The 13,360-nt window shown below is 23.0% G+C and overlaps 3 protein-coding genes across 10 annotated transcripts in view; 1 reads left to right on the top strand and 2 right to left on the bottom strand.

Annotated features, from left to right (window-relative positions):
* Positions 1–290: 290 nt before the first annotated feature.
* On the bottom strand, positions 291–3,264 carry LOC100872172 (mitochondrial GTPase 1). 2 transcript variants are annotated; one of them, XM_003692855.4, is made up of 6 exons: positions 3,229–3,264; positions 2,017–3,056; positions 1,240–1,379; positions 1,003–1,080; positions 644–877; positions 291–541 (listed from the first exon to the last, which is right to left on the bottom strand). In XM_003692855.4, the coding sequence occupies exon 2, from the start codon at positions 3,009–3,011 to the stop codon at positions 2,037–2,039; it is 975 nt and encodes a 324-aa protein (XP_003692903.1). In that variant the 5' UTR covers positions 3,012–3,056; positions 3,229–3,264; the 3' UTR covers positions 291–541; positions 644–877; positions 1,003–1,080; positions 1,240–1,379; positions 2,017–2,036. The 2 variants fall into 2 exon arrangements, with proteins under 2 accessions (XP_003692903.1, XP_086772665.1); XM_086916539.1 differs by lacking the exon at positions 3,229–3,264 and having other exon boundaries at positions 1,240–1,271; positions 2,017–3,011.
* PTPMT1 (protein tyrosine phosphatase, mitochondrial 1) lies at positions 291–3,369 on the bottom strand. 2 transcript variants are annotated; one of them, XM_086916541.1, is made up of 6 exons: positions 3,291–3,369; positions 3,002–3,056; positions 1,240–1,379; positions 1,003–1,080; positions 644–877; positions 291–541 (listed from the first exon to the last, which is right to left on the bottom strand). In XM_086916541.1, the coding sequence occupies exons 2-6, from the start codon at positions 3,009–3,011 to the stop codon at positions 419–421; spliced, it is 585 nt and encodes a 194-aa protein (XP_086772667.1). In that variant the 5' UTR covers positions 3,012–3,056; positions 3,291–3,369; the 3' UTR covers positions 291–418. The 2 variants fall into 2 exon arrangements, with proteins under 2 accessions (XP_086772667.1, XP_003692727.2); XM_003692679.4 differs by having other exon boundaries at positions 3,229–3,299.
* Positions 3,370–4,574: 1,205 nt separating this feature from the next.
* The window catches only part of Tomosyn (syntaxin-binding protein tomosyn), a 39,843-nt gene continuing 31,057 nt past the window's right edge, over positions 4,575–13,360 (top strand). For all 6 annotated transcript variants that reach the window (XM_086916503.1, XM_086916502.1, XM_086916504.1 and 3 more), the window contains exons 1-2: positions 4,575–5,255; positions 12,756–12,853. Coding sequence is in view for 5 of the 6 variants with exons in the window: in XM_086916502.1 (XP_086772628.1) it covers positions 5,136–5,255; positions 12,756–12,853 (218 nt within the window). In the remaining variant the exon portion in view is untranslated. The remainder of the gene's footprint in view (positions 5,256–12,755; positions 12,854–13,360) is intronic.

The raw sequence follows: 13,360 nt of genomic DNA, 5'->3' as shown, positions 1-13,360 counted from the left end.
AATTTTATGTAAAAAAAGTTGAAATAATATAGTACAATAGAATAACACAAATTATTGCATTAATATAATTATTACATTTCAATATTATACATTATAATCTATAAATTTTAAATCATTAATAATTATAATTTAATTTTGCACTAAAATTTTAATAATTTATATTTATTGTAGAAATTTCAATTTTTTTTTATTTTAGGTATAAATTTTATATAAGATTTTCAAAAATTATATGTTATAAAATTAGAAATATTCGTTAATTATTCTTATTACTAAAAAAAGTTAGAAATCTGTTTTGTAAAGTGATATATATATATTAACATTAACTTTACATAGCATTGTCTAATAATTCTTTTTATATTATATTATTATATATATTTTATATTAATAATTATATACATATATATATTTGGATTATTCATTATTTTTTTATATGATTATTATAAAAGAGTGTCAATGCATTCCATTGCTGTTTGTGTAATAATATATGTGGTCTTTTTTGCTCTATATATGCTATTGCTTCTTCTGGAGTCCATTGATTCTTCTAGAAATACATTATAATATATAATATTAAATATTTTATTGAAGGATTACATTATATAAAATTTTTTAAAAAATTTAATTCATACATTTTCAATTATCTTACCATCATTAAATAACATCCAACTAATGTTGCACTACGTGTTCTCCCTGCTTTACAGTGTACATAAACACTTTTAGGATAACTTTTATCAGAATTAATAGAATTATTTAATGTATTTTCAACATCACGAAATTTATTGATAAAATTTACACCAAGATGTAACTTTTCTTGTGAAGGTGATTCAAAAATATCTGTTACAGATAATTGTAAAAATTCTATGTTATTTTTATTCCATTCCTAGAAAATATATAATATCAAGCAATTAAATATTGTTTATTGATTCTGATATTATTTTAATATAAAATAAAACTTATTAAAAACTTTCATTTACATAATAGTAATTTCAATATATATATATATACCTTTTCATTGGAAAACAACCATAATTCATAATCTTCATTCATTGAAACAACAGCTCGAACATTTTCTTCAGCTATTAACTAAAATTTTATAGATCTTATTTTTCCGAACGTAATTTTTTAATTTTTTAAATTATGTACGTATATATTTCTTAAATTTTTCTTAAATATTTATTATTTATTTTTGAAGTTTAAGAATTAATTATTAAAATTATTTATAATATTATAATAATTATATACCTGTTTTGTCATACTTCGAAATGGTAAAGCACCTAATATAACAGTTTCATCAATTCTATCGTACCAATTTCTTGATGAAATTTTTTCCATTAATATATTATAAACTAATGTTGGATAAAATGTCAGCCTTGCAAACATTGCTATTTAATTATAATTTTAATTCATTAAAAAAATAATTATTACAATTTAAATTATATTCAATGAAATAATAACAAATCAATTCTAATATAATATTTGCATTAATAATTCTATTAAAAATATTTTTTAAACAATGTTATCTTTGAAAAACTTACAAACTGTTATAACATTGTTAAATTTCGAAGTAGAAATAAGTGAAAGTAAGACTATTTTACGAGGAGGGGACCGTATATCAACATAACGGTACATAACGACATAACGACATAACAAATTTATAAAATTAAAAAATCTAAAGAAAATAATTTTGAAAATTTCATTGAAAAAATTGTACAATTATATAAAAAAATGTATGTACTATAGATATAATATGAAAATAATTTATATGTTAAAAATAAATTTTCTTTTTTTTGAATTATGATAATATACATATTATTGCAATATGTATATTATCATATACATTTGATATAATTTAAGATTTAATATTTGAATATGTAGTAAAATAATTATATATCTCTAACACTATTTTTACTAAATATTATTTACATAATATTATGGATATTTCAAAATTTTTAAAAATTTTCAAGATTTATTATATTATATATAAAAATATGTATAAACAAATTTAATAATATATGATACCTATATTTTATATTTGAATTTCATCTTGTTGATAATAATGGTAATAAATCTTCATCTAAGCAATAATAACCTAATTCTCCTTTTCTAAATAAAGAAAGGAAATATTCTGCTGCAAATCTTAAATCTGGCTTTATAATTTTTTTACCATCATAATTCTTAATTTTTAAAGTTTTTTTCAATTTTGCTGCAATATATATAAGAACATCTGATATATTATCAGATGGCTTTGTTAATCCTAATTTTTGTACATATTCAAATCGTTCATGTTTATTTAACCAAAATAACAAAAAATCTGCAAGTAGTTCTGGTCCCACTAAATGATCTTGCATACAACTAGCTAATGCTAATTTCAGACCAGTATTTATATCATTTATTTTAGGAATTAAAATTCCAGGTGTATCTAAAACATAGATATTTGGATTTTCTGATATTTTAACTCTTGTCGATACAGATCGTGTAATACCAGCAATACCACCAACTTGTACAGCATTACTTTTATGCAGGATATTACTTCTTAATCGATTAATTAATGATGATTTTCCTACATTTGGAATACCAATAATCATCATTTGAAATGAAGATTCCTCTGATCTATTATATCGATTTGAATTTTTAATTAATTTTTGTGCTAAAGGTATTAATTCTCTAACACCTTCACATTTTACATTTTTAAAATTAGTAAATAATATATTAAATAATCCCTTTTTATTTAAGCATTCTATTATAGAATCCTTAAATCTCATATCACTTAAATCTATTTTGTTTAATATAAAAATATGAGGTTTCAATCCAGTTAAAACATTGTTAAAATCTGCATAATGTCCAGAAATTGGAATTCTTGCATCATGAACTTCAATGATACAATCTACATTTTTTAACTGATGCCGCATTTGTTTTAATCCTTTACCCATATGTCCAGGGAACCATCTTAATACATCTTTATTTGCTAGATGAAAAGTATCACGAAATTTGGGTGCTACATTACCTAGACTCATTTTTTTGAGATAATTTTAACTTATATATTCCTTCTGAAAATTTTCCTGAAATAATATTTTTATCATACAATATTTTCAATCTGTAATACATTCCAAATTTTCTAATAAATATATTTATCATTTAAAATTTAATTTATATATATATATATATATATATATATATATAAATGTTTTAAATATATTTAAAATATTAATATGATAAAAAATTAATGGTTACCTTTCACAAATTCTGTTCCGAATATATCATAATAATAATAAATAGTTTTGGATACTACCAACCTTATCAATGATTCTTCATATGTTTACGTATACATTGTTCATTTACGAAAATATTCAAAATAATAGCATATTAAATGATTTTTAAAATTAAACATATTAAAATGAAATAAAGAAAAGTTATTTAGAGATTGAAAATAAAACATATGACTACAATATGATAATAAATATTTTATACTAAATAAGTAATCAAATGAATGTTTAAATTTTTTTTATTTTGATATATATGAATTATTTTTTATAAATATATGTATATATATATATAAATAAAATATATAATATTTAATATAAATGAAATATATAATATGTTTATACAACATATTAAAAGTAAGATTAAAATTAATTATAATAAAATTGTAAATATTAAAAAAAAAATAAACTTTTTCTTAAATATTTTCTTTAATTTTAAAAATATAAAAAATTAAAAATAAATATTGTAAAATAAATTATAAGAATATGATATATGAAGTAAATTTTTTAAATGTTTTGTAATTTCTTATATTGAATTGAAGTTTTATATGATTATATGTATATCATTAAAAAATAAATAATCTAAAAATTATTTTATTAATGATTTTAAATAAAAATTTGTATATTATATTGTATATAATAGTATATTAATAGTAAATTTGTATATAATAGTAAAAGTAATTCAATTGTAAATTAAGAAAAAGAAGAAATTGTATTTTTTACAATAGGCTTTAAACATGTAAATAAAATTTTATTATTAATTCAATAAAAATTTTAATCCAATCATTAGAAATTTTTTGTATCGTGATAAACAAATATTTTATAAAATTACAAAAAAATGCGGAGCATCAAAACTAGTAATATTTAGTAATTTGATTGGCAGTTTGTATCTAAAATCTATATATAGTATATTCATCTAAAAAGATCTAAGATCCCTAGAAAAAATACTATAACATTAATAGGAATATAATATTCAGATTTGTTATATATTATTATTAATATTTATTATTACATAAATAATAAATATATATATATATATAATAAAATCATATAAAAAATATGTATTAAATAAAAACTAATTTTTTAAATAAATTTTTATTTAGTGAATTATATGAATGTTTAATATACTAGAATGCGAGTTTCATTCTAAACCTCAATTTATATTTAAATAATTAAATACGAAATTTACAAATATAAATTAAATATAATTTAAAGTATAATTTATTGTTTATAATTAAGATTTATAATTAAAATAATTTATAATTTATAGTTAATTAAATAGATCAATATTTTTAAATTACCTATTTTTGTTTCTAGATTATTTTAATGATGATACGAACTTGTCATAAAAACTTGGCATAAAGTTTCGTTCACGATTGCGCACAGAATTGGTTCGCGGTCGTGCAAGAGTCCACATGAGCCTGTTGCCAGTTATTGATCCTGACACGATTAAACAACACTGCATTGCTGTCAACTACGAAAACAATTCTGATCACGCAGCATTTATAAAAAACGTGGCGATAAATTGTTACGGTAACGTGTGCGCCTATATTTACACAAAGTATTATGATATCGAAATGTGCTGTAGTGCCTCTTCGACGTTATCGTTGTTCTGTCAAAATGTAGAAGTTTCGTAAGACTCGAAATATCGATGAGTGACACTTGTACCATTTGTACGCAAAGATGTCATCGGTAATTTTTTGCGGAAAAAGAAACTTTTAAATAGAACATATTGAAAATTCTTATTATTAAGAAATTTGTAGTTTTTTGTTAATCGCATTTTTTAAAAACTACGTATTTTGACTTGGAACTCTAAGAAGAGTTGAATTTGTATTGCTGCTGCACATGTGATCCTTTAGGTGTTATCTTCGATTCGTAATGAAGAAGTTTACAATTAAAGGCGTGCTTGACGGTTTCCGATCGTCGGTGCCGCAACCCGTCAAACCCGATCAAGAAATCGTCGAAAATTTACGACCGGAACATTTTCAAGTAAAGAAGGTCAGTGACAATAACATATTATTAATTTCAAGTTATACATATATAAATAGACTTTCAATTATTTTATTCAATTTTAAGATGTATGAAAGTAATTTGCACATTTTTATATATTTTCAATCTGTAATATTATTTTCTTTTGAAAATTATGTTTCTAGTTTATAATTGGAATGACCTAATTAAAAAAAAATTAATTGCATTTTGCGATCTATTTTGAGTTTATCTTTTACATATTTTATTATGGTTATATGATTTATATATAATTATGAAATTAATACATTAATTAGATACATATAATTATATATAAATTAATAATATATAATTATATCGTATTAAAGTAAAATTATCGATGTTATATTATGTTACATTATCGTGGAAATAGTGTATGCTATGATATTGTTGCTATTAATCACATATAGGAGGATTTGAAAATAATTATAAATAAGATTATAAAAAAGTCATTATAAAAACAATTAAAAGTAAAAAAATTTAATTATACATATTTAGTATATATTAAATATATTCGAAATTTTAATTATTATTTTAAACTTAATATAAATGTAATTATTAATTTAAATAAATATCGAATAAATAAATCTAAATATAATTAAATTAAGCGATTATTTGTTAAAAATATATATAATTGTGACAAATATCATATCATGAATATATAAATTAACTATTGTGAGAAAACTATTCAAATTATAATTATATAATAAATAAATTGAAAGAATGAAAAAAATTTACGTATGAACATGTATAAAAAACACTTTCTTATGAATGCTAATTGAAATTTTTTTTTATAATATAATAAGTTCTCAAATTATTTCGAATATGTTTTAAAAACTTTAATGTTCGATCTTTAAATCAATTTGTTTAATTCCTATTATATTGATTGTTCCGAAGAAAAAATTTATATGAATTTAAATAAAAGAATTAATCATTATTTTTAATTTTTTCAAAACTTTATATTTATTTCTTCATTTAATATTGAACGAATATTGAAAATTTTAATCGATTGATATCTTTAACATTCTAAATAAAAGAAGATTACTATATTATGCGAAAGAAAAGAACAATATGCACTTGCATGGTGCATATCTGATATCGATAGTTTATCCTAAGTATATGTATATAATATATTATCAAGCTAACATTTGTGGATCGCGTATCAACGTGACATAGGAAAATATGAATATCATTTGAAAATTATTCAAACCTGATGATGAAAAATAATTCGAATAAACGTTACAACATATTAACATTATTTTAACAACATTTTTTATTTTAACAACGTGAGCAAGAAAAATTAAGAAAAATTAAAAATTAAGAACTAAAATTATATAATTTATATAAAATGTACATAATAATTATTTACTATATAAATATTATATTTTTACTATTTTTGAGAAAAATAAATTTAAAGATTTAACCTGATTTCATGAAATTTTTTTATTTTTATTTTTTATTTGTATGTGTATAAACACAAACGGTATATAGAATATAGGAAATTCAAGAATAATAGATAAAAACATTGTTTTTAATAAATTTTTTAAAAAATAAATATGATATTTTTATAAAATATGAACGAAATTAATTAGAAATATAAAACTCAAAATTCATAATAATTGTGCATAACGATATTGATTGAAATTTGTGTTTTAATTAATTGTTCATAATTCATTGGATATTCAAATAAATTTGTTATTTTTAGAAAGAAAAAAAAAGCTCGAAATGTAAAACTTTTAGAAGATTTAAAATTTTTATATTTTTTATATTATATACATTACACATAACAATCACCACTTTGTGGCTATTTTAAGTAATGAAAATATTAACATAATTTATTTGTTTTATATATCGTTTTATTTATAATATTGCAATTATTATTTTTCTTTTTATTTTTATCAATGCATCCGTTTTGATGTATGAATATTTAATTATATATAATTTATATCACAATTAATTCAAAGTATAAAGCTTATGTTTAAACTACTGCGACAAACATTGCAAAATAAAAGCGCGCATAAAAGAGGTTACTTTTAATGGAAACGACTGCAGGCCGGGATTCGACACAGCTGTGTCGATAGCAATATCGAAACGAATTTCTCTATCTTTTATGTCATGCGTATCGGTTTATCCATCTTTAAAAACAATTATGTCACCTATATAAACTGATATAAACTGTTACTGGCAAAATGAAATTTCAACTCAAAGTACATAAATAATCTGTTATAATGTAACACATACGATATAAAATAAAATGTTAATATTTCTCAATATTATTTATTATTCATGAACTGTATATATTGATTGTACGCATGATTATGGATGTTTAGAAGCGCAATTACGAATAAATATCGAACAGAAATTATCGAACAGATTTTCTCAACAGATTTTTTTCAACAGATATGGGCGAATCTCTTTTTTTTTTTTTTTTTTTTTCTGTTGCTAGAATAAAATAACGTATAAAGAGGCCTTTAATATTATAGAAAAAAAAGCTCTTGAAAAACTTTAATTGTTTAATGAAGAATTTTTTACATTTAAGAAATTATTATAGAACATCAAATTTCTGATCTTTTTTTACACATCGGTTATAAACATATATAATTAATTTTTAAAGTGTAAAAATGTGCCGTTTCGCGTAATTATATCAATGTGTTGTTTCAGCAATACGATCTTGGAGAAAGCAAATGTTAACTGCTGATACTATGAAAAATACTTACGTAACAGTTGAATTTTAACATTCAAATTTTAATTATTTTTTAAATATATTTCTAGTTTAGTTCGTCGAAAAATTAATTTCTATATGTATTATTGATAACATATATATATATATATAATATACTTACTGAGGAAAAATCAAAGTAGATTAAAATTGAAATTTAATATAAAATTTATCAAATGCTTGCTAACAATGATTTAAAAATTAATTTTAAAACTTATAATTGATTTTTTCGTTTTACCTCGCTTCAAGAATTTATTAAAAAACTTTATAAAATCAATTTCAAGATATATTTTATTTGCGCGTTAAAAATTTTTTAATCATTTTTTTTTTTTTTTCTATGAATCATTAATTGTTAATCTGGATTATTTATGAATAGAAGTAGATACTAAAATAGATAGTAGATTAAAGAAAATATATAATGATATACAGAACAAAAAATTTGGCCTATGAGACTTTAATTGAAATAAGATAAGATGTAAAATTTTTTGAAGAAATGGGAAGACAATTAATATCGTAAAAAAAAATCTATTTTTCAAGAAATTCCTTTCTAACAGGTAAAATAAAAAAGCGTTATAAAGTTGAAATATTTAAATTCTATTTTTTTTCTTTTTTTATATATTTCAATAAAGTATTAAGAAAGTATCAGAGAAATAAACGCCTTGTAAAAAAACTTGATCTCGGTAATTCAAATATGTTACTTACTTAATCAAATGAATGTTTTATCGTTAAACGTTATTTGTAAGCAAGTGAAAATATGCCATATAATTATATTCACTGTAATACATATTGCATTTTCTCGATTAGATTACAGATTAAGCTAGTTTCAATTGCGTGACTTTCTTTACTTATCACGCCGGTCTTAAATAATAATATTAATTTTTATATTTGAAAAAAAAAAAGAAAAAGATTAATCAATATAACGATAACGTTTTTTAAATTAATTCTGCATTTAAAGTTCTATATATATATATCTTTTTATATTTCATCAGTTATTACATTATTTACGCTATACTACTTACTTATAATCATACTTAATGAATAATGCGGATTATTATCGAATAAATAAAGTGTCAACAAATTTTCCATGCTTTCGAAAAATAAAGTTATAGACGTGATAAAGCTATGAAATCGACAAATCATTACGAATACTTGCAAATACTTTTGTGATTCATTGCAGGCGTAGCGTGCAACTTGTTACATGTACACTTTTTACGACAAGTACTTAGCCAATGAAATCTCTCGTGAGGGAAAATCTTCGATTGTTAACGCAATACGTCGTTCGATATAGCCTTTAAAATAACACTTAATACGCGAGATTCACGTTCACATACAATAATTCTAAATTATAAATATGAAAATATTAAAATTAAATGATGTTAAAGTATAACATATATAAAGACATAAATTATAAATTCCGTCCGTGAATTATCGTATTGAATAAAATATTACGCAAGAATGTTGTCACAGTTAGATAAGAGGGTGAAAAATAAACCATTTTTGCGTAAATTAACTCGACGGATATTCTATGGTATAATAATTAATATGTAATCGTGCAAATATATATTGTCACGTTGTTATCCTTGCAATAAAATGCTTATTTTTCAACAAAGATTTGCAACGATATTATTCATCGTTTAAAACAACAATTGTTTTCAAGATGTATCAAGTTAATTCTCCAGGCAAACAATATTTCTGTCTCTCGTCCAATCAGTTTCAATCAAAAATAAAAAGGAGAAAAAAAAAGAAAAGAAAAGAAAAGAAACCGAGAGATTCGATTTGTTTATTCTCTCGAATCGCTGAAACTCGCGTACAATCGCTTCGATATTTTTATAGCGCGTATCAATTTATACGAGTATATTGGACGCTTGGGTAGTCTGCAACACTGGCCGCAACACTGTAACGCGGAAATTGACCAGGGACCACCTCCGGAAAGTTAAAATCGGGCATATCGGGTAAGGCGTGTTCATAAGTTTCGTATTGCTGTATTTTAACCTACTTCTCCGTTCTGGTGAAATGGAACGAGGGCAGTTTTCATGACCAGTGGAAAGGCAGTAGTGCTGCATCAGAATCGATTTTAACATATATCTATCTCTTTTAGGGCGTCAAATTAATCCTAACCCTACTTTGTCCCGAATTTCTTCCTTCTTTATCCTTCTTTCCCGTGGAACATCCCATTTCATCCCAATACGTTACACTACATTTATACATTGTATATTGATACAATCATAAATACAAAATACTTTATGGATGACGTTTATCAAATCGATTAGAATAATTCTGTACGAAATATCGATACGTCGAAAAAATATACCGAAACGTATTTCTTTTTATGACGATGAATGTTGATTATTATAACGTATGCAATTATTCGAATTCGTCTTTGAATATATATTATATTTTTATATTAAATAATGTAAAAATAAGCCGTTTGCCAAGATAGATAAAATTATCTATAATAATCTGCAATATATGAATATAATATATAATTTCTGTATTCCGGTTTTCGGGACTTTGTTTTTCTAAAGGTGGAGAGAAATTAAGCCACAGGCGGTATTCATTTGTAAAGAATCTGTCTCGCAGTCGTAAAGATACATATATCTTTCTTAAATATTCCGTACAATAGAGCATTCTATTATTTCGGAGCATTGCACATCCTAATTACTTATCTCAAGTTTTTTTTTTATCAAAGCTTTGTCCTTTTTTCTTCCTTTTTTTATATTCGCCACCATCCTCCTAGATTAAATTCCCATTTATTTACGATCAATCTTATTTCCACACATTTACGAATTAATCGAGACTGGGGAACGCTCTTCTCTAGACTTTCCAACTCGATATTATTAATTAACTTTCTTCAACTATATCACGTTAAATTCGTCCAAATAATCGCTCGATTCTTATTAATTCGACGCGCGTATCGAGAACGTTAATCACGCTTAATCATCACGGTGTTAATATCAGTTAATATCTAACACATTGATAATTTTTTTGTAAAAGTAAAAATTTTATTACCTTTTTCTTTCGTTGCTGTTTGGGACGTCGCTTTTAATTTTTACATTCTTAAACTAAATCCTCCGATTGAAAATGGTATTACTATACTAAAAAAATTATTATTAGAAATGCATGTCTCGTTCTAAGATCCTGGAGATCTTAATTCTATTCGAATTAAAAATCTTATCGATGATCCTAATATTCCTGATCCGTAAAGCTAAAGTAAAATATATAGTGTTCCAATACTTTTTTGATTAGTTGAGTCGTTTTATAATTAAGATTTAAAAAAAAAATTTTTATACCTAATTTTGAAAATTAAAAGTTTACTTAGTTAACTTAAAATCTATAAATATAAAATTTTTAATAATCTTTCTTTATAATTTTTAAAGTATTAAATCTTAATAAAGAATTAAATTGTAAATTTAAAATTTTTCTAATACTAAAATTTCCTTCATTTTGAGATTAATTTTAAAATTATTGTAGTTTAAATAAAATATCAAATTGCAAATAGTTACAATAATTAGTGTACAGTTATTAAACTTAAAAATTAATTTTTAAAATTAAATTTTTTTTTGATTTAATATATTTTTTAATAAAATAAAATAACTTCGAATAATAATTATTCTAGAAATTAAAATAATAAATAATATATTCAATTGTACAATTTCCTTGAGATTATATAAGATAAATTAATATTCATTTAACAATGAAAGTTAATAAAATTGGAAATATTGAGTAATTAAAAATTTTTAATTGTTAATATTAAATTTATTGAAATAATTAATCAATAAAAAGTAATGTTTTATATGAGGGAAACAAGGAATTATGTACACCACTTACGACCTTCTTAACGAATTTTAAAAATAAGATATCTTCTACGACGATTCTAAAAAAAAAAAAAATATATACCTTTTTCTTTTGTTTAACTTTTTATTAAACATATTTGCTTGGACGTTGCTTTTTGTTCATTTTTACATTCCTCTTCTTCTATTCCGTCAAACAGGGAAACGAACGCTAATTATATACACCACTTACGACCTTCTTAACAAATGGAGTAACGGAGCGATGTTTGATATGCGGTTATATTTATCGTTCCGGAAAATAGAAAATGAGATATACGGTGCATAATACCAACTTCTTGACACACAGTATCGACAGCGGTAAAATAACGAATTCCCCCCCTCCCTTTATACGACTGATATACGATTTATCAGATGGAATAGACATTGAAATTATATTATTACTTACAACGAACGCGTGGAAGATTGTTGATATATATATATATATACAAGTCAGATTATTGAAATATCTTTATTGATATTTTAGATTGAACACTTTTACCGCTATTGAAATTTTCCTTCCTCTCTCTTAACTCAACTCCGATTCCGGATCGAATTTGGATATGAAAAAAAAAAAAAAAGAAAAGTGACAAGTATTTTTTGAGAGAATAATTAGACGGCAAAAACGTTAAATGATTTATTATCATAATAAGAGAAATAATAGAATGCGACAAATAAGAAAAATAATTTTGGGGAAGAAGTTTTGCTTGGACATTTTTACTACTTGAACGATATTTATTAGAAAGGATAATATATAGAAGGATTAAAATTAACGGTATTGAAATTGTTGTGTTTAATACAAGCCAAATATACTTGTATTGAAAGCCAGGGGAACAATGCTATCTTTTACCTTACATCGTTTGTTCTGCGGCCCCTTGCGGGGTTGAATAGACTTTCAGCTGACTAAAGCAGGAAACATGAAATGAAACAAATGCTTTTATGTTTCAGACATTCAGACATGGGTTTCCACATCAGCCGACAGCAGTGGCATTCGATCCGATTCAAAGGCTTCTTGCTATTGGCACTAAATCTGGATCTCTTAGAATGTATCCTTTTTTAACATTTTTTTTTAACATTCATACGCTCAATTTGATCAGTATCGAATGAGTACTGTTGTTAACAAACGTTGCCCATAAATCTTGATTTTCCTTTCGTTTTCTTCAACCCTCTCTCTCTCTCTCTCTTTATTCGCGACGATTGAAAATTAAGAGTTACAAATGAAGAAAAAAAAAAGGATGAACTTACTTTTCCAAATGATTGGAAAAATTTTTTTTCTAAATCTTCTTTCTTGCAAGTCGAATATACCTATTATTACGCATTTGATTGATTTTGAATTTTTACGTTAGAGAATAATCTTCTCTTTCAAAAGAGAAAAAAAAGAAAAAGTTTTCAAGTTTATTTTTTCGACTAGCTTTCTAGATCTCGAGAAATTTTTCAAGAAATATCATTTGAACGAGGGATAAATTAACACGGTGCTTATGGTTCGTCAACCGTGTGTTCTTTCGCGTGGGTGCTTTTATTGGTCTATTCCGACTAAAGAGTTATCAGGTGGT

The sequence above is a fragment of the Apis florea genome, unplaced genomic scaffold, assembly GCF_048593485.1.
Source record: "Apis florea isolate Af1SG1 unplaced genomic scaffold, ASM4859348v1 contig_3802_pilon, whole genome shotgun sequence".
Lineage (NCBI taxonomy): Eukaryota > Metazoa > Arthropoda > Insecta > Hymenoptera > Apidae > Apis > Apis florea.
Note: the sequence above shows the minus strand (reverse complement) of the source record. Positions and strands in the feature narration are given on the sequence as shown.

Bases quoted from the DNA above. Each gene is read 5' to 3' on its own strand.
- LOC100872172 (XM_003692855.4), bottom strand. From the start codon at position 3,011: ATGAGTCTAGGTAATGTAGCACCCAAATTTCGTGATACTTTTCATCTA.
- PTPMT1 (XM_086916541.1), bottom strand. The intron at 1,081-1,239 runs GTATATAATTAT...ATAAAATTTTAG, and splicing joins TTCGAAGTATGACAAAACAG to TTAATAGCTGAAGAAAATGT. The intron at 878-1,002 runs GTATATATATAT...TATATTTTCTAG, and splicing joins GGTTGTTTTCCAATGAAAAG to GAATGGAATAAAAATAACAT.